This window comes from Dipodomys merriami, unplaced genomic scaffold (assembly GCF_024711535.1).
Source record: "Dipodomys merriami isolate MVZ:Mamm:240054 unplaced genomic scaffold, mDipMer1.0.p SCAF_110, whole genome shotgun sequence".
Lineage (NCBI taxonomy): Eukaryota > Metazoa > Chordata > Mammalia > Rodentia > Heteromyidae > Dipodomys > Dipodomys merriami.
In genome coordinates this window covers 1,540,556-1,560,759 of record NW_027202383.1, presented here as the reverse complement: position 1 = coordinate 1,560,759, position 20,204 = coordinate 1,540,556, and the positions used below count along the sequence as shown (strand labels likewise).

The 20,204-nt window shown below is 41.8% G+C and overlaps 1 protein-coding gene across 1 annotated transcript in view; it reads left to right on the top strand.

The window, feature by feature from the left end:
- The window catches only part of Nol10 (nucleolar protein 10), a 94,251-nt gene that overhangs the window by 20,558 nt on the left and 53,489 nt on the right, over window positions 1–20,204 (top strand). The window contains exons 8-13 of the mRNA XM_070015259.1: window positions 1,390–1,450; window positions 2,529–2,614; window positions 4,650–4,728; window positions 6,406–6,555; window positions 10,566–10,632; window positions 18,217–18,269. Of these exons, the coding sequence (XP_069871360.1) occupies window positions 1,390–1,450; window positions 2,529–2,614; window positions 4,650–4,728; window positions 6,406–6,555; window positions 10,566–10,632; window positions 18,217–18,269 (496 nt within the window). The remainder of the gene's footprint in view (window positions 1–1,389; window positions 1,451–2,528; window positions 2,615–4,649; window positions 4,729–6,405; window positions 6,556–10,565; window positions 10,633–18,216; window positions 18,270–20,204) is intronic.

The following is a 20,204-nucleotide window of genomic DNA, read 5'->3' as shown; positions in this document are numbered from 1 at the left end:
GCTTCAAACTACAATCGTCAGATCTCTGCCTTCTGAGTAGCTAGGATTACAGGTGTGAGCCACTGATGCCTGGCATTATTTTTTTTCTTATTGTTATACATTATAAGCTATACTTAAGGAATTTTTTTTGGTAGTTTTGGGATTTGAACTCAGGGCCTTACTCTTGCTAGGGCAGGTACTCTGCTGGCTGAGCCAAGCCCTCAGCCCTGTTGCCACCACCATCATCATCAATCATTATTGTCATCGTCATCATTCTCATAAGTGATCACAAGAGCACTAGACACATGCCAGGCATTCTTAGCTCTTTTACACACCTAAACTCATGGGAAACTGTGGATTTTGTGCTGGGTCCTAGTACCTTGCTTGTCCTTTTCATGAAATGGGCAGTCATATGAGTGGATTGCATGGGCCATGAAACTCATCAAGGGTGGAGGCTGGATCACTTTCATTCTGATGCATACAGAGCCTAGAGAATTTGGCTGTTGTGAGAGGATTTTTAAAGCTTAGAAGAACATATAGTTATTAAAAGCAGTAAGCAAGATACTTTTGTCACATTGACTTGAAATGTTACTTTCTTAAAAACAAAACCTTTTAACTTCACAATACTGTTGTATGACAGGTTATCTGCTCTTTAGTTGTATATTTGTTTATAACAACAGCTATTTATTTTGTGTCTTTTATACTCTGAACACTGCAGAACATTTTGAGGGTTTTTTTGTTTTTTTTGTTTTTTAATCCTCACAGTAATCTAATAAGATAGATGAAATTCCCACCTCACAAAGAAAGGAATGAGACTTAGTTGTCCTCTCGGATCTCAAGTCTCCTGATGACAGAGATAGCCTGAGAATGGGACCTTGCCTTGGGATAACGTGGAATGATGCTTTTTTCTCATTGTGCTGGGATAGTATTTCTGAAGAAGGCCTTCCTTGTTTTTCACATGGCAGGTAGAGTGTAACCTGGGATCAGAAATTCTGATGGCTGGGGCTAGGAAGATGGCTCAGTGGTAGAGCGTTTGCCTTGCATGCCTGAGGCCCTGGGTTTGATTCCTCAGCACCACATAAGTAAAATGAAAAAAGCCGGAAGTGGCGCTGTTGCTCAAGTGGTAGAGCACTAGCCTTGAGCTGAAGAGCTGAAGGACAGCACCCAGGCCCAGAGTTCAGGCCCCACGACCGGACCACCCCCTCCAAAAAAAAAAAAAAAAGAAATTCTGATGGCTATGAGCCACACAACTAACTGCTAAATGCTTTGCTGCTTTTCATTTGCAGATGAATGAGAGACAGTCTGTGTTTCATCACCCTAGAATTTTTGTTGATTATTCTAGAAAGTTTATTAAATACTTCCTTTCCCACAAGTAGATGCTAACCAATCTTTTGTCTTTTACTGATTTAGAGAGAATAATGTTTGTGACATAAATTCAGCGCATGGCTTATTTGCCACTGGAACAATAGAGGTAAGCCTAGACTGATACTGCTTCTAAATACATGTTTCACATTTGATAGTGCGTGGAATTTTTATTGAGACAGGCGTGATTGATTCCTTAGAGCAGGAAGGTAATGAGGAACTGGTTTCTTGTTTGCTTTTTGCATTTTTTTCCCTACAGGCTTGTGATCTATCACTATAGCCACAGCACACTTCCTGCTAAGAAAATGTATTATTATGAGTGTAACCATTTATAATACCATTATCATTACTGAGAAAATTTATTATTTTGAGTAGATCCATTCATAATACCATTATCACTAAGAGGATTATTATTATTATTTATTCATTTTCTGTCAGTTGTGGGACTTGAACTCAGGGCCTGGGTGCTGTCCTTGAGCTCTTTTGATCTAGGCTAGCACTCTACCACTCTGAGTCACAGCTCTACTTCATGTTTTCTGGTTAATGGAGATAAGTGTCTCACAAGGTCTTTTCTGCCTGGGCTGGCTTTGAACTGTAATCCTCAGATCTCAGCCTCGTGAGTAGCTAGGACTACAGAGGTGAGCCACCAGTGCCAGATTAAGAAAATTTATTATTAGTACAACAGTATTGTATTTGATATTGATTTGATACTTCTGTGTTTAAGTTGTCCCATTTATATCAATGTTGTTCAGTCCCTTCTAGTCAGGATCATGTGGAACATTTTGGAGCTTTTCCTTGCCAGTGTTTTCCTTTGTTAATTATAAAAGAAAATCAGCTTATAGTAAAACATTATAAACAGTGCCTAACAAAATACAAGGTAAGGCCAGGTACTGGTGGTTCACACCTGTAATCTTAGCTACTCAAGAAGCTGAGATCTAAGGATTTCAATTAGAAGCCAGTCCAGGCGGGAAAGTGTGAGATTCTTTATCTCCAGTTAACTAGCAAATATTGGCAAGTAGAGCTGTGGTTTAAGTGGTAAAGCACTAGACTTGAGCTTTAAAGCTCAATACTGGCACACACAGAAAAGCTACAAAGTAACAAGTGTAATTTTATTTCCCATGAGGTAATCAATGTTAATAAACTTAGTTTTGTAATAGAAGTTATTTTTGTAATTGTGTTTTGTTTAGGGCCGAGTGGAATGCTGGGATCCGCGAATGCGCAACAGAGTTGGTGTGTTAGATTGCGCCCTGAGTAGTGTCACAGCAGATTCAGAGTAAGTGGGATAAGTCATTAGTGTGACTGTTCATTAGCTATCTGACTTAAGGAGCTGTGTCAACATGAAATTAGTCATTGCTGTGGACGAAACTCAACATTTATATTGGAAGTTGTGGTGTAATTGTTTTACATAACATCCTAGCTTGTGAAAACACACCAAGTGGTAGAACTCCACTTTAAAGAACTACACATAGGTACTTTCTTCCTTTAGTTGCCCTATTCCAGTTCTGTAGGATCTCGTGGTAGGACCATGATTCACCACTTCAGTTAATGGGTAAGATGGGTTTTTAACACTCAGGTAGAGCAAGCAGTTGTTTGTTTCTTTTTTAAACTCCTGTTTGTCTAGCTTCTATAGAGGAGGAATACTACACAGCACAAAGTAGAGGGTTAAGTAAGAAGAAAAATCCCGTCCTTTCCCCACTCACCAGACTGATGGTTTCACAGTTCCATAGTTACCCTTCAGGTGTTTTTCTGTGCAGATACGATCATGCACAGGCAGAGGGCAGTGTTAGGCAAGTCCAAGTATGTGATTATCTCTGCAGGCACTTCAGAAATGCCTTTTCTGGGTTCTGCTGTTTCCAGTGTTGTGATATGGTCCAGTGAGAAATGCACACACCTTCAGTAATTATAGTATGGTATATGGTATATGGAATATTCGGTAACTTTAAGCCAGAAAATTCACTTTTATGTCTGATAATAGAAAAAACAGTGCAAAATGCACATTAAATTTTTGTCATATTAGCATGAAAGAAAACGGAAGTGGGCTGGGAATATGGCTTAGTGGTAGAGTGCTTGCCTAGCATGCATGAAGCTCTGGGTTTGATTCCTCAGTACCATATAAACAGAAAAAGCCGGAAGTGGTGCTGTGGCTCAAGTGGTAGAGCATTAGTCTTGAGCAAAAGTAGTTCAGGGACAGTGCCCAGGCCCTGGGTTCAAGCTGTGGGACTGGCAAAAACAAAACAAAACAAAATGAAAACAAGGGAACTGTAAGTGGAGAAAATATGTCACTGTCATGGAAAATCATCCTGAAATTCATTGTGAATGGTAAATGGCTGAAATCACACAGACACGAGGTCACAGGCTCTCAACAGCTGCTGCAGTGCAGTTCCAGGCCATGGCTCTGGGTGGCAGAAAAAGCCTGATGAAGCCCAAGCCATTGGCCGAGCCAAGGGCTCACAGACCTTAAATACTGAAGGCAGGACGTGTCCACTCTGGCTTTAGCTGGTCTCTCCCTCTCTCTCAAAAAACCGTGGGTTTTTGAATTGGTGCTCATATGCTGGCTGATGGATTTGAGGCATATTCTAGAACTGTGGCCATATCCTGCATTCCGTGTTTGGTACTTTAGAGGTCCTAGGGTTCATTTGAGTAGTCCTTTGTTTCAGTTGGTTCATTTTCTATTTGCTTTATGGCTGGATTAGGGCCTGAACTCAGGTCCTCTGGCTTGCTGGCAAATGCTCTACCACTTGAACTAACTCTCCACTTGCTTTTAGTTTTCTTTTAGGTAAGATCTTGTGACTAAACTTGGGCCATCCTCAGATGTTGGTTCTCCTATCTCTGCCTCCCCACAAGCTGGATTATAGGTGTTTGCTGTCTCACCCTGCCCTTTCTGAGACAGGCTCACTAACACTTTTGTCTAGGCTGGCCTCAGCCCATAATCCTATCATATCCTCTTTGAAAGTATGTGGGATTACAGACATATATCACTATACTCAGCACTAGCTTGGATAGTTTTAAAATGTAAGTAAGTAACCTTATGTCCAAAAAATATCATTATTTTCCTAAAGTAAAAATGGGATGTTTCTAAAAATACTGAATCCTGGCCTCATTAAAATAAAAGATAAAGGTAGATTTCATTTATATGTGAAGTATGTTTTTTTTATTTCAGTTGTAAGTATTTGCATGCAATTTCCCTCTAAACAAAAAGCTAGAAATAGGATTTTCCCTGTGAGAGTGGAAGCAAAGGTCTGTGATAAACTTGTTTCTATGAAGAGTTTGGCAGTAGAATCATGGAGCAGGGATGTTTTGCCTTTCAGGATAAGCAGCTTGCCGACCATCTCCGCTTTGAAATTTAATGGAGCCTTGACTATGGCTGTTGGGACGTCCACGGGGCAGGTAAATGTTGAAGCTGAACACCTGACCACAGTTCAGAGGCAAGCTTGGGAAATCAGTATGAAGAGAAAGTGAGGAGCATCTCTTTGGGCCAGAATGCAGAGGGTGGTCCAGAAAGCTGGGGACTTCTATGCCTCAGTGCTTGGGGCTGAGGCACCAGGGAAATACAGCTACCATGGGGAATCCTCAGACACCCTTTTTTTTTTTTTTTTTTTTTTTGAGACAGAGTCTTACTATATAGCCTAGGCTGGCCTAGAACTCACCACATTGCCTAGGCTGAGTTCAGACTTTTTTTTCCCCCTTTGGGGCCTGTCCTGGGGCTTGAACTTAGGGTCTGGGTACTGTCCTTGAGCTTTTTTGTTTACAGCTAGCACTCTACCTTTTGAGTTATAGCTCCAGTACCATCTTTTTTTTTTTTTTTTTTTTTTTTTTTGTCATTTATTGGAGTTAAGTGTCTTACAGACTTTCCTGCCTTGGGATGGCATTGAACCGCTGTCCTCAGATCTCAGTCTCCTGAGTAGGTAGGATTACAGACATGAATCACTAGGGCCCAGCTGGGTTCAGACTCTTGATCCTCCTGTCAGGTATTCTCTTCATAGGCTTGTAGAACAGCATTTTCCAGAGTGTACAGAACAGAATTGTGTTTTCAAGACAGTTTAGAATTCTGCCAGGTTCCTACTCTTGGAGGTTCAGTGTGTTTATTAAATGTATATTGAAAGCTCTGAGAGTTCCTGCAGACAAGATTTGTGTGTACGAGGCACTTTTACCCACATAAGCATTGTAACTGCATCCCAGGCATGAGTAGTCAGCAGAACTGTGTTAGCTAAATGCTAGTCTGGGAGTCTTTTTTCCCTACACAAAACTCACATCCTTGTAAGTTTGCCCTAAGCCCACAAGAGGTCTGAGGGCTGCCTGAGTAGACCTACCTGTGTCATCTTGTCTCCTGAATCTCAGCCCTAGCTTTCTAAGCTCCCTTGCCTCATGACCAGGGTCAGAAGAGATGCCCTTTTCCCCACATGCCACAGCCTTCCCAGCATGCCCATCCCATGCCTGCCAGGACTGAATCTCAGGGGCCCTTCCTTCCCATTGATAACTGGTTACCAGGACAATGCCTGGTACCTAGTAGGCCCTCTGTGTGTATTTATGAAATAATAGAGCCAGGCTCATGTGTGTAATCCTAGCTACTCAGGAGACTAAGATCTGAGGATCATAGTTAGAAGCCAGCCTAGGCAGAAAAGTCCCTATGAAATTCTTATCTCCAGTAAACTACTCAAGCCAGAATGGTGCTGTGGTTCAAGTGGTATAGTGCTAGCCTTGAGCATTGAGCACAAAGAGGCTCAGGGACAGTGCCCAGGCCCTGAGTTCAAATCCCAGGATGAACAATAAATAAATAAATAAATAGTCAAATTCTTATGGACTTTCCTTTCCCTTTCTTAGTATGAATCCGTAGTTCCTAACCTTGGTGTGCTTAAACAATTACTGAGTTGAATTCATGAAACTGTATTCTAAGAATAGTTGAATAGCTTTCTAGGGCATGGCTGACTCTAGAACATCAGCACCTGGGTAAGGGTTTCCCTGTGCCCATGCAGTTACTGGCACGACTGCAGCCATTTTTCTTTTAATTGTTTCTTGTTAAGGTATTTGTTTAAATAAAAGTAACTTTTTTTTTTTTTTTTTTAGGTTTTACTTTATGATCTTCGGTCTGATAAGCCATTGCTGGTTAAGGATCACCAATATGGGCTGCCCATTAAGTCAATTCATTTCCAGGACTCACTAGATTTGATTCTGTCTGCAGACTCCCGAATTATCAAAATGTGGAATAAGAACTCAGTATGTATTTTTTTCTTGAAGTTACTTCCTTTTTTATTTGCATTTGTTCTACATGTACCTTGTCTTGATATTGCCCTTTCTGGAGTTATATGGGATCTTGAAAGATACTGTGTTGTACCTGGGAAAGTGGCTCAGTGGTGGAGTGCTTGCCTTGCATGCATGAGGCCCTGGGTTTGATTCCTCAGCACCACATAAGCAGAAAAGCCAGAAGTGGCACTGTGGCTCAAGCGGTAGAGCACTAGCTTTGAGCTGAAGAGTGCAGGGAAGTTCCCAGGCCCAGAGTTCAGGCCCCACTAGACAAAAAAAGAAAAATACTGTGTCAACATCTGTGACATACATACATATATGCATAGCTCGGATACTGAGTATCCATTTGAGAACTTGGCAGGAAGTCAGTTAAGTATTTGTTTGAAGTAGTCATGATCCTCTTCCTGTTAAGAAGTTTTCCTAATTTGCTAATACTGGCCTGCATGTTAGATGCTGAGTTTGAAAAGAAAACTGTAGTTTGAAAGCGGCTGTCCTGAGAACTGCCAGGGTCTTATGTGTCTCACAGTCTGTGAGAGTTTTCATGAGCTACTAGTTCTTTCCATATCAGACATCCTAGTTTCAAACCTTTTCCTCTCAAACAAGTGGATTTTAGAGAGAACATCTTTACAATAATCTCTTAAAAATATTTTTCTTGAAAGTAGAACTAAGAGTATTTTGATGTTCCCTCAAGTCTGTCATTTAAAATATAACAAAAATCTCATTTTGCTAGTTTTAGTTCACCTTTGGCTTTTCATATTTAATTAGAAGCTTAGAATATTAAAAAAAATTGTGAATTTTCATACCTATAAGTTTTCTTTTTGCTTTTTTTCGAAGTGTCACTTAGAAACTTTTGTGTCTGAGATGAAAGTGGCTAGAAGGCCTAGAGACTTCAGTGTCACTTGATAGCTGGTGCTGGTCTGTTATTGGCCTGCTATGATCAGGGCACAGGCTGGGGCAGCTCTGTCATGGCCCAGACACATGTAGACACTTCTGCCTTGCCAGCATTACTTTGAAATTTTTCCCTTTAGCTCTTGAAGTATTGGAAAAGGTTTGAAACTGGGATGTCTGATATGGAAAGAACTAGTAGCTCATGAAAACTCTCAAACTGTGAGACAGATAAGACCTTGGTGGTTCTCAGGGACAGCTGCTTTTAAACGATTCTTGGAAGAATTACCCCTAATGATTGCCCAGGAATTGACTTTGCTAGCTGCTTTATGAGGTTGGCGTTTGAAGGTTTTGAGGGCTCTCTCAAAAGATTCAGGGTTTCTTACACAAGGATTTTCCTGCTCATTTTCTGGCAGTCTGGACTAATTTATGTTTACTTATTTTCAATAATATAAATGCATATATATATATATATATATTTATTGTTGCTGTTAAGGTGATATACACAGGGGCTGTCATTTCTTTTTTTTTTTTTTTTTTTGCCAGTCATGGACCTGAACTCTGGGCCTGGGCCCTGTCCCTCAGCTCTTCAGCTCAAGGCAAGCGCTCTACCGCTTGAGCCACAGCACCACTTCCAGCTTTTTCTGTTTATGTGGTGCTGAGGAATCGAACCCAGGGCCTCATGCATGCAAGGCAAGCACTCTACCACTGAGCCACCTTCCCAGCCCAAGGGGCTGCCATTTCTTAAGTCAGATAATGAGTACTTTTTTCTCTTTTTCTTTTTTTTAAATCAGTCATGGGTCTTGAACTCTGGGTCTGGGTACTGTTCCTCAGCTCCTCAGCTCAAGGCAAGTGCTCTACCACTTGAGCCACAGTACTACTTCTGGAAGGTTTTCTGGTGGTTTATTGGAGATAAGAATCTCAAGGATTTTCCTGCCCCGGCTGGCTTTGAACCATGATCCTCAGATCTCAGCCTCCTGAGTAGCTAGGATTACAGGCATGAGCCACTGGCACCTAGCTTGAGTACATTTCTTTTGGGCAGTGTCACCCCATCCTCCATTCTCCATATATTTTTATTATTTAAAATTTATAAAGGGGGCTCAATGGTAAAGTGCTTGCCTTGCATGCATGAGGCCCTGGGTTTGATTCCTCAGCACCACATAAGCAGAAAAAAAAGCCGGAAGTGGCGCTGTGGCTCAAGTGGTAGAGCTTTAGACTTGAGCTGAAGAGCTGAGGGACAGTGCCCAGACCCAGAGTACAGGCCCCACAACCGACAAAAAATAAATAATTTATATATATATATATATATATATATATATATATATATATATTATACACACACACACACACACACACACACACACACACACACACACACATAAAATACTGGTAAGAAGAATTTAGCGTATCTAATGGTATTGATGCAATCAGTTTGGATACATACATTCGTATCTTTTAATGGCTGTGTTTTCTATAATAAGGACCATAATGAAGTTACAGAATTTCTTTCTCTTGTTCCTTGCGGTTTTAGTTGCCTTTCTTCTCCTTCCTTTTCCTTTTTTCCTACTTCTTGTTTCAGTGAAACTTGAGAAGGGAGGTAGCTGCCTGAGTTTCTCTATGTTGAATAAGACCTTGGCTGCTGTTTTGTATGGAGCATGACTGAGCCTGCTGCCTGAGCTCTAGCTCTTCTCCCCTCTCCACTGGGAGCTCACCTGTCCTGATATCAGCCTCTAATAATGACTTATCACTGCAAGAGCTGGCAGGACTTGTCTGCTTGAAATTATCAAGCTATAATTGCCACAATAAATTTTATTTTGCTATTTTGTGTTTCTTATGACAAAATACTTCCTCTTGCCTAACATCTAGATGGCTTGGGTTTTTTTTTTTTTATGGCTTGCTTTCCTTGTTTTTGTTTTTTTTTTTGTTTTTTGGGTCTGGTCGTGGGGCCTAAACTCTGGGCCTGGGCACTGTCCCTCAGCTCTTCAGCTCAAGGCTAGCGCTCTACCACTTGAGCCACAGCGCCACTTCTGGCTTTTTTCTTTTTTACTTATGTGGTGCTGAGGAATCGAACCCAGGGCCTCATGCATGCAAGGCAAGCACTCTACCACTGAGCCACCTTCCCAGCCCCGCTTTCCTTGTTTTTAATCTTGTCATCTTTCTCCACACCCACCTTATTTTCTGTCTTCGTGTGTGTGTGTGTGTGTGTGTGTGTGTGTGTGTGTGTGTGTGTGTGTGTGTGTGTGTGTGTGTGTGTGTGTGTGTGTGTGTTAGAGAGAAAGAGAGAGAGAGAGAGAGAGAGAATTGCTAGGACTTGAACACAGGGCCTTGCTCAGGCTTGGCAGGTACTAAGCCACTGAGCCACATCCTCAGCTCCTTCATAGGCACTGTGTTGATCCTGCTACACGTGTGGCAGGTGTCCATGTTTACCATGTCGGCCATCTTTTCTTCTCAGTTCATTTGAGTTAAGTTAAATCCTTATAAGTCACAGGTTATGCACATTTTATTGCTGATTTACAGCTTGTTTTAACTTTATCCTTTTGCGCCATGTAGCCATTACCTTTAAAACTGAGGGTTTTTTTTTTAAACTGTTTTTTGTCTGTTTTGCTTTTTTAATTTTTTTTTATTAGTTACCTCTTGTTCTTGAGCCCTTAGTTTCTTCACCTCTCAAGTGAAAATATTTGATAAATTGCTAAGACAAATTATCTGAGTTTTTTAAATATATAAGTTCTTTCAGTTAGTTATTTATTGGGTATTTTTTTCCCAGCTAATTTTTTTTGTTTGTTTTTGCCAGTACTAGGGCTTGAACTCAGGGTCTGGGCACTGTCTCTGAGTTTCTTTTGTTCAGGGCTAGCACTCTGTCACCTGAGACCACAGCACCACTTCCAGCTTTTTTCTGTGTACTTGGTGCTAAGGACTCGAACCCAGGGCTTCATGCATGCAGGGCAAGTACTCTACCACTAAGCCAAATTCCCAGCCCAGTTATTTTATTTTTAATGTAGCAGTAGGTAACTGACTTACATCTCCAGTTTATTTATATATGACATTTCTAAAAGCAGTCTGTCTTTATGCTAATAGTTTATTTCTGCTTACTATTTTAGGGGAAAATATTTACTTCTTTGGAGCCAGAGCATGACCTTAATGATGTATGCCTCTATCCCAACTCAGGTATGCAATAGGAGCAAATGACTGTTTATGAGATAAATGTCCACCATATATTTTGGGATTTTAAAGTAATTTGACTTCTTAAGATAGATTTTGACTTGGTCAGGACAATTCTTGGCTAGTTTATGTACCTAGGAGGATAAAGAACAGGAAGTGGTGTGGATGATTCAGAAAAAGGCACTCAGAGTGACTCAGGCAGTCTTCAGGCTGCCTCGCTATTAGTAGAAAGTAGTAACAGTGTCTGGGTAGGCGGCAAGTGAGATGCTATTCTGGTGTGTGCTTCAGCTCCTTTATATGCTTAGTAACAGTGTGTGGAAATAGAAGCTGTGGGCTTGGAAGAGGCTGGACTTGCCTGATAATACACAGATGGCTCATGAAGCCCTGGGCTGTGCCATGGTCTATGCAACATGCTTTCAAATCACACCATGGTTTCTAACTAACAATACATTCAGAGCGAATCTGAAAAATTGGAAGGTGTAGGAGAACAATAGCAGTTCCTGCTGTTCAGTGTGCTCTGAGGACAGACACATCCCAGCTCTTATGTGAGGGATATGAGAGTCATGTCTTGTACATACAGATGGCAGTGCAGCATGAGAGGAGTGCTTTAATCAGGGTGCTGAGACGGGAACATGGAGGATTTCCCTGCCTTGTGTTTGGAGCTTTGAATGAGGTTATGTTAGATGGAGTTGGGTGATGTGATCCACAGAGACAACAGCTTTGGGAAAGCTAGAAGCTGTGCTGGCTGTGAGGGAGCTGAGGTGGGAAGGTGGGTGGGGCTAGCTTATGATTGAGGTCTGGGAAGGTTGTGTCTATCTGTGTGGCCTTAGACTCTTGTCAAAAACTCAAATGTAGAAAGAGTGGATTGGTTTGGAAGTAAAATGATGAGGAAGTGTTATTCCAAGTTGGGATATGGAACACAAGCAGTGGAGTAGGCATGGAGAGAAAGCTGGTGGTTTTCTGTTTTAGTATTTGGAGGTGATAGGTTGGTAGCAGTAGCTAGCTAAGTCTCCAACCTGGGGAGATGTCTTAAGTACTAAGTCCTTGGCCTTTTCAGGGTACAGGGTAAGGGCTGGAAAAATGTCCTGACATGGTTCCCAGGTAACTGCTGCAGCATGCCCAGCGTTTACCGCAGAGCCTCCCCCTGGGAGCTGTCTGGTGCATTGTGGTACATGTGTCTTGAGGTAAGCCATGTGCAGAAGAAAGTGTTAAGATAGGTAAATAGAGATTATCTCAGGATAAGTAAGAGAGAATGAGATCACCAAAGGGAATAGTGGGGAGCAGGAAGGGCAGAGTGCAGGAGCTGGTTCATTTAGAGGGAGATAGAGAAGGAGCCAGTGGAGAAACCTGGAAATGAACAGAATAACCTTCGTTAGGAGATAGTGTGTTTGGAGGTTAGAGGGGGCTTACTCAGAAGTGTTAAGCATATAGCATTTGAGGTCAGGAGAACTGAGACTTACTTAATGCTGTGTTGTTAATCTGAGTGTTACAGTGTTAATTTATCATTTGTCTTTTGTGTGCGTGCATATGCGCGCGCTGAGCTGGGGCTTGAACGGCTTGGGCACTGTCCCTGAGCTGTGTCTTTTTTTTTTTTGGCTCAAGGCTATACTCTACAGCTTGAGCCACAGCTCCACATATGGCTTTTTTTGGTGGATAATTGAACATAAAAGTCTTGTGAACTTTCCTGCCCAAGCTAGCTTTGAACTGCAATCCTGTCTCAGCCTCCTGAGTAGCTAAGATTACAGGCATGAGCTACCAGCACCTGTCTTCATTTGTCTTTTTGTAACCCTGTGTAGTCAGTGGCCCAAGAGTTTTCTTTTTGTTTCTTTGTTTTTGGTTCCTTTTCTGTCCTTTTTCTTCTTAGGAAATCAGAGCAGTTGAGTAATTTATCAGAGTTGGTTACCTGGCTGTGTATGGCAGTAACTTAATTAGAACCTTCTCTTTTTTTGGTGTTGGTCCTGGGCTCTGAGCTGAGGATCTAGGCACTGTCACTGCCTCTAGCACTCTACCACCTGATCCAGAGTCTCACGCCTGGCTTTTTTGATGGTTAATTGGAGATAAGAGTCTTGTGGACTTTCCTGTCCAGGCTGACTTCAAACCGCTGTCCTCAGATCTCAATCTCTTGAGTAGCTAGGATTATAGGTATGAGCTTGTAGCTTACAACTTTCTTTGAGTGGGAGCTGGAAGCATGACTCAAGTGGTAAAGTGCCGGCCTTGCAAGCACAAGGCCCTAAGTTCAATTTCTAGTACTGTCAACAAAAGAACCTTCCTGGCGAACAAATGCAGTCATTCAGTATACACTATGTGGAAAATGACATGTAACTTGTAGACAGGGATGGGAAGGGGACACTGGGGGAAAGTAAAGGAAGGGTTAACATTGTCCACAAAAAGAATTGTACTCAATATCTGACTTATGAAATGATAGCCCCTCTGTATAACACCTTAATGATAACAATAAAAAGAAATTTTAAAGCCTTCCTGAAAAGGGTTCTTTTTAATTTCCTGCCACTAGAGCAGCGTAAGGAGGAGAGTGACTGGGAGGAAAGCCACTAGAGACAGCATTGTTTGTGAAAGTCCAAAACTCTCATGCTGAGGAGGCATGAAGTCAGATCTTGGATGGATGGTTCAGGATGCTATGGTGCTAGCTGGGGTATGGAAATGGCCTGAAATGGGGTCTGGGTCGCAGAGGGGTGGTGAAGCAGGAGCTCAGGTTGGAGTAGGAGTGCTGACTTTCACGTCCTCACCCTTCCTTTCTTCCTCCCATATGATAATGATGTCCAAGATCAGGCCAGTGATCTTGTAGCATGTCCCTCTCCTGCATATGTGTGACTACTCCTCATGGTGTCATTTAGCTTGTCACCTACTTGGCAGTTGATGGAAAATAGTAGGTGTAACTTAATTAAGTTTTGAAGCTAAACATTTCAGGTAAGAATAATGCCAGGCTGCTGGACTCTGTATATGAGATCTCTTCACAGCCAGTTTTCCCCCACTTGGTGAGGGTATGTTTGGTTTGTTTTGATAAGGGTCTATTATGAAGTAGAGTGTTCTAGAAAGGAACTCTTTCAGGAGTGGCGTTTCAGACAGGCACACCTTGCTGTCAGATAATTTATACAAAGTGGTCAGCTGTACACAAGCCTGCCTAGTATTTATTCCACGAAGTGGTGATACAGTTGAGGTAGCCAAGGTGCCACCTTGGTGCTGGCACGGAGGTGCCAGCCTGGGCCTTCTCCATGGCCCTGCCAGGTGTGTAGCTCCATAGGCCTTGCTCTTCCCTTGCTTTGCCACACCTTTCCCTTTTCACTGTGTTTTGGGCTTAATCACTAAGTGCTTAATCATATTTTAGAAAAGCTAAAACCTCCTTTATCTGCTCACTTGCTCATTTTGGAACAATTAAAGCCTAATCATCACAGTTGTTTTGTAATGTTTTTCTAATAGCAAGCCTGCTCAGAATATTGAGAACTGATTCCTTCCTGGCTCATTTTATGGGTCTGCTCTTGCTAATTGCTCAGCCCCTTTGTGCAGCCTTCACATGCCCAGCCCCTGCTCTGCAGGTCAGGGCACTTGAGGAGTCAGCATGGCTCAGTGACAGGTGTATACCAGCCTTACGGCACAGGAAGCTGATAAAGCTTCCATGTGCCAGAGTCCCATCTAGCCCTATGCAATGCAGGGTCAGTGGTTCCAGAACCAGCCAGCAGTAGAAACAACAGAGATGGGCTTTGGACTCAAGGCTTACTTCAGGCTTAATTATGCCCCTTTCTCCATCCCTTTCCTCAGTTTTCTCATCCACTTTCCAAGGCTATTGGAGACTGCCTATGCTATGACATGCAGAACAGCTTTAGTTTCTCTCAGCATCCTCTAACTACAGGGAAAACTGAGATGATTTTACAGACATCCTTGGTGTCTGGCTTGTAAATTCACATGCTTTACTTCAGTCACAAGCTATATGTGGGCCAGGCGTGTTCCCCCTGTCCCTGGCCTTCTCTTCTCACAGTGTGTCTGCCCTGAGCTGTACAAGGCAGTAACTGTTACTAGAAAAGTGATCAGAGTTGAATGGCTGCGCAGATTCCTAAGTGTCCCTCAATTTCTGCATCTCAGCCTGGTAACTGGGAGTTCTCCGTGAGTGGGAGTGCCCTAGAGCCCTCAATGAGTCCTTTCTCTTGAAAATCACCCACCCGAGTAGTGATGTGCACATTTCTGGGAGGCGTTGATTTATCACATCTCTGTCACTGTGTTATGACCCATACAGTGTGCTGTACACTGTGCCAAGGAGGACTGGCTCATCCCAGCATGTGCTCCTTTACTCGGGATGCTCATATTTTTTCCCTTTAAAAGTTATGTTTCTCTGAGTGCTGGTGGCTCAGAACTGTAATCCTAGCTACTCAGGAGGCTTAGGTCTGAAGGTTGTAGTTTGAAGCTAGCCTGGGTAGGAAAGTCCTTGAGACTATCATCTCCATTTAACCACCCACCCCAAAACAAACAAACAAAAACAGGCAGTGGAACTGTGGTGCAAATTACAGAGCATTAGCCTTGAGCACAAAAGTTCGAGGCAAGGGCCCAGGCCCTGAATTTAAGCTTGAAGACCGTACACACACACAAGCTATGTTTCTGTTGTGGGAATAGTAAGCCACAACATTAACAGAAGTTCAAAGGAAAAAAATATTCCTAATGCTAGTCTCTTCACAAGTACTATTCTCATCAGAGAAGTTCTTAACTGCATTCGTCCTGTGCTCATGTGTTTTATTTTAAATTGTACTCAGACTAGATGACCTACTTAAAAAAAAAAATGTACTCAACACTATCCATTATTACCTGCTGAGTTTGATATGTTGGAAAAAGAAAAGCTGGAAAGAAGATAAAACCAATGTTACATGTAGATGGAGAGATTCTTCTTTTGCTGTGTGTTATTTAGACCTTATTTACCAGTTCATTTGGTAGTGCAGGAAAGCTTTTTTATTTTATCTCAGTTGTTAGAGTCTCATAGTTTATTGGTTTGGAGTCTGTAGAATACCTTTACTCTACCTCACAGCTGTGAGGCAAGTCACTGAACACGCTAAGGGTGTACAGTGCCCAGCACAGCACTCCTACCCTGCTCATCTCTTCCCAGTGCTCTTCCTCATTCCTTGTTGTTATTTCTACTTAGAAACTTGTACTTCTTCTGTTTCTACTTGGATACTTTATCGCATTGGGGTTTGTGAAGTTGTTTATGGTTTCAGTCCTGACCTGAGCCACTTCCGTTTAGTAGCTGGCCTCATTGGTTATTGACAATACAATTGAGATCATACTCCATTATAGGAAACTGTCTTACTCTCTGTGTACGTAGATTAGAGTGATATTTATAGTGTGTTGGAAGGCCTGGCTATGTTTTCTTGTGGAAAGCTCGCTGTTCAGTGTTTGGCATTGACTTAGAGAGGACAGGCTCAGGTATGTCTTTACTGGATTCTTGGTGGTTGTAATGTTACCACTCATTACTCCTGTAACCAGGACTGAGGAACTTGGAGATGTGTCAGCAGTACTGTCAGGAGAGACTGAAGTTCAGTTATAAAGTGTTTCTGGTCACCATGACCTCAAATACCAAGTAATCATTTAAACAATGTCTTTCCAGGCTGGAAAAAGGGCTAAGGTGAAAGATTTTGCAGAGGCTACATACTGCTATGAAAAAATGGCTCTGATTTTTATTTCTCTTTAATTTGGACACATCTTCTTGCATTTCCAGACTTTATTAAGTGTTTTGGGATTATTTTATGGTATGTAGATGAGTTTTTTAGTGATTTGCTGATGTCAGGTCAGGATTAGCTTATACTTTTGAGTTATGAGCAACAATGCTAATTGATCTCATTCATTGGCATTTTACTTTTGCAAATACCACCTTTTTTTTTTTACAGGCTTTTGTATTAACAACAGGAAGGATAGCAAAAAATACTTTTAAAAGTCAGAATCAAATAATTATGTAATCTGATAATCTAAAGATGATCTTGAATTCTTATTTTGTATACAATTTTATTGATATGTGAAAGTCTCTAGAAATGAGTTCTTGAGTATGGGGAGGATTGGGTGGGGGGGTGGGGGGAGAGGCTGGGAAGGGATGTGAAGGGTAAACAAAGGAGGAGGCTGCAATGCTTGATAAGAAATGTACGCATTATCCTGTCCATGTAATTGTAACCCCTCTGTACAGTGTGTTCACAAAAAAAATATAAAATATAAAAAAAAAGAGTTCTTGAGTCTGAATTTAACTGTAATCACTTCCCCTTGCTCATTACTAAGGCATCAGTCCCTTTGAGAATTAGTCTTATAATCATTAAAACAGAGATCATATTAGTTCTTCTACTATTCATTCATTTGGGGGAGGGGTACAGCACTGGGATTTGAACTCAGGGCCTTGTGCTTGCTAGGCAGGCACTTTACCATGATACTGGTTTAGAGTTTGTTGCATGTCCTCTAAAGAAATATTTGCAAATGCTCAGCATATTATAAATGATCAGATGTTTGCTGATTTCAGTTTTGGGCAGTCCTGGGGTTGTTTGAGCTTGGATCTTGGGCTTGCTAGAAAATCACTCTACCACTTGATACATGTCCCAACTACCGATTCTAGTTTGCTTTGAAGGTAGCTGTCTGGAACAGAAGCCACTAGAAACCTGGCAGAACATCAGCATCTTGTCACCAACATTGGAGTTGCTTCCGAAAACTTGGGGGAAGGAGTTTGTTATAAAAGAGGCAGAGAAAGAGACCAACACTGAGGCCTGTAATACTCTGAGATTGAAGAGTTAAGCATTAAAGAATAATAGCTCTCTAGTTTGTTTGCATGTATGAAAATAGAACAAGGAAACCTGTTGGAATTGTTTAGGAATAGGGAGGAGGAAGAGAGAGTGATAGAGGGGTGAAATTGATTGGAATCCATTGTATACATATGAGGAAATGTCCAAATGCACCTCCTCCCTTGTACAACTATGAATGCTAATTTTTTAAAAGATTCTAGGTTGCTGTTGTTATTGGGAACATAGGGAATCTTTTATTGCAAGTCAGAAAATTCTTACAGTGCCCACTCTGTGGAGACTAACTGCTCTGTTGGTTCATTCTCAGGAAGGAATGGTCATATAATATTACAAGGCTGTTCAGTTCCATGTGCAGCTCCACATGGATTCTCCTGTATCTTTTCTTTTCCTAGTCAGGTGCAAATATTTGGAATTTGCCTTGACATTTTATGGGAAACACTTTATCTTGGTTCTTTGATTCCTGTTCCAAAGAAGGAAGACTTTCTTCTTAACTTCCTCATGATTAGTCTGATAAAATAGTGCCCACAAACTACATCTGTTCATAAGTTTGTTTCCAAGCTAAACTTTCTCAAACTTCACAAAGATCAGTGCAGCCTGGGTGTTTCACATCCAACCCAATGGGAGATTGCTGTTTCCATGACTGTAGACTCATCTAGAGAGCCAGGGACTAAACCCCAAGATGGGGCTCCAGAGACTCCGCCTCCAGACTCAGCTCTTCTGGTTACTGACTGCTGAGCAACTCAAACATTGCAACATGTAAAACAGAAAGAGTGCTTTTCTTCTTCCTACCTGTTTATGTTTTCATTGTGTTTGTTTTTAGGAATGCTTCTTACTGCCAATGAAACTCCCAAGATGGGCATCTATTACATTCCGGTAAGAAACCAAGTAGGAATTACTGTAAAGTAGGTCAGATGAAAATAGTGTATTTTTGATTGATTGCATTGATATTTTATTTCTTCGGTTTCCATGTGGCATGGGGTAGTCATAGCAGACTTGCTTGCAGGAGGACTTTGCTTCCTGGAACCAGTGTAGCTAAACATTATATTATGGGAAGCCATTTGGTAGCATGTTGAAAATGGACATTAAGCTGGGCACCGGTGGCTCACACCGTAATCCTAGCTACTCAGGAGGCTAAGATCTGAGGATTGCACTTTGAAGCCAACCGGGGCAGGAAAGTCCCCGTGAAACTATTTCCAGTTAATCACTCAAAACCAGAAGGGGTGCTGTGGCGCAAGTGGTAGAGCGATAGCCTTGAGCACAGAGAGGCTCAGGGACAGTGCCCTGGCCCTGAGCTGAAGCCCTACAATTGACAACAACAACAACAAAAGAACATTAAAATTATTATTTATTCTTCAGATATACACTTGTTTTTTCCCAAGTATTTTAGAACTTATCAGTTATTGGTTTTAAGATATCTAAAATAGATATCTTGTATTCTCACTGTAGGTTGTTTCTTTTAAGAACAAATTACATATGAAACAAACTTGTTGAGATAAACGTGATTAATCCGTGGTGATACTTAGTTGACTATCTTATTTTTCCCTCCTTAAGAGTTTCTCTCCCCACTCCAGCCCCTTGCCGAGTGCTGGGGGTGGGTCCCAGGCCTGGCACATGCTGTAGCACTGAGCCACAACCCTAGTCCTTAAGGACTTCTGTTGGGCTAGAGACAGCTCAAGTGGTAGAGCATTGCCTTGCCTGGTATCTGCAAAGCCTCAAATTCCACCTCTAGCACCAACAACCCAAAATCTTTGGTGCCAGAAGCTTTCCATCTTTATCAATTAGTTTATGTTAGGAAAGAAAAGAGGAGAAATGCAATCTCCTAAGCAGAAAAAGAGAACTTCATATTGCCATCAGATTATTTGTCTGAGATTAGGGGAGAAGAAAGGTGGGTGACCTAGATCAGAACTTGGGGAGGTAAACTCTGTCAGACTTCAGCTATGAAAGTAGCTCAATTATGTGTATATTTCCAAAAACATGGTCTGCCTTAGGATACAGCTCTGTGATCTTAGCAAACTGATATTGATATACTTTGTAATATTTCTTTTGATTTTTAGTAAAATGAAGGTCATTCAAACAGAAAGCTTTTGTGTTGTTGTTGTTTTAATGTTGTCTTTTCCTCCTTTTTCCCTAGAAAAGATCCTGCTTCTGTATTCCTTTCAGTGTACCATCTTCCCTTGAATTCATTATTAGTAAATACTTTTTGTTTCATCATCTGTGTGTCAGGAGCTGCGCTGTGTGCGGCAGTGTCCCGGTGTATAAGGCATTACTGTTGGGACTGCTGCGGGTTGAAAATCATTTCAGTTCAGTACCATAACCACTATAGGAAGAGAGAGGAGGGGTGCTCCAAGAGTGAACAGGATGCTCAGTCCTTTCACCCAGCACTGTGTGCCAAGCTCAGGGAGATAGCAGAGCAAAAGGCACATTGAAAAGGGTCTGTGGCAGGTGTGGGTGTAGAGGACAGGGACTCTTGATGCAAGGGTCAGCAAGGACATGATAGGATCAGATCTGCCTTGTGGAGATTTTGCTTAGGCAATGCAAGGAGAATGGATTATGGGATCTGATCTGCAACAGCAAAACAGGCTGTAGTAGTTCAAGAAGGGATGGTAATGCTCTCGTGGCCCATGCTAGGACTCTTCCTCAGTAGCATGTATTTTCTGGGTTCTGGGGAAATTTAAGAAAAGAAGTCTTCTCTGATAGGCAGTCATTTCTGAAGGGCTTGTTACCCCTGACCTGCCCAGTAGGGTGTCTGAGAGGTGTTTACTCACAGGTGTAGATCACAAGAAATGCTCCCACGGGACAGAGTTCTCT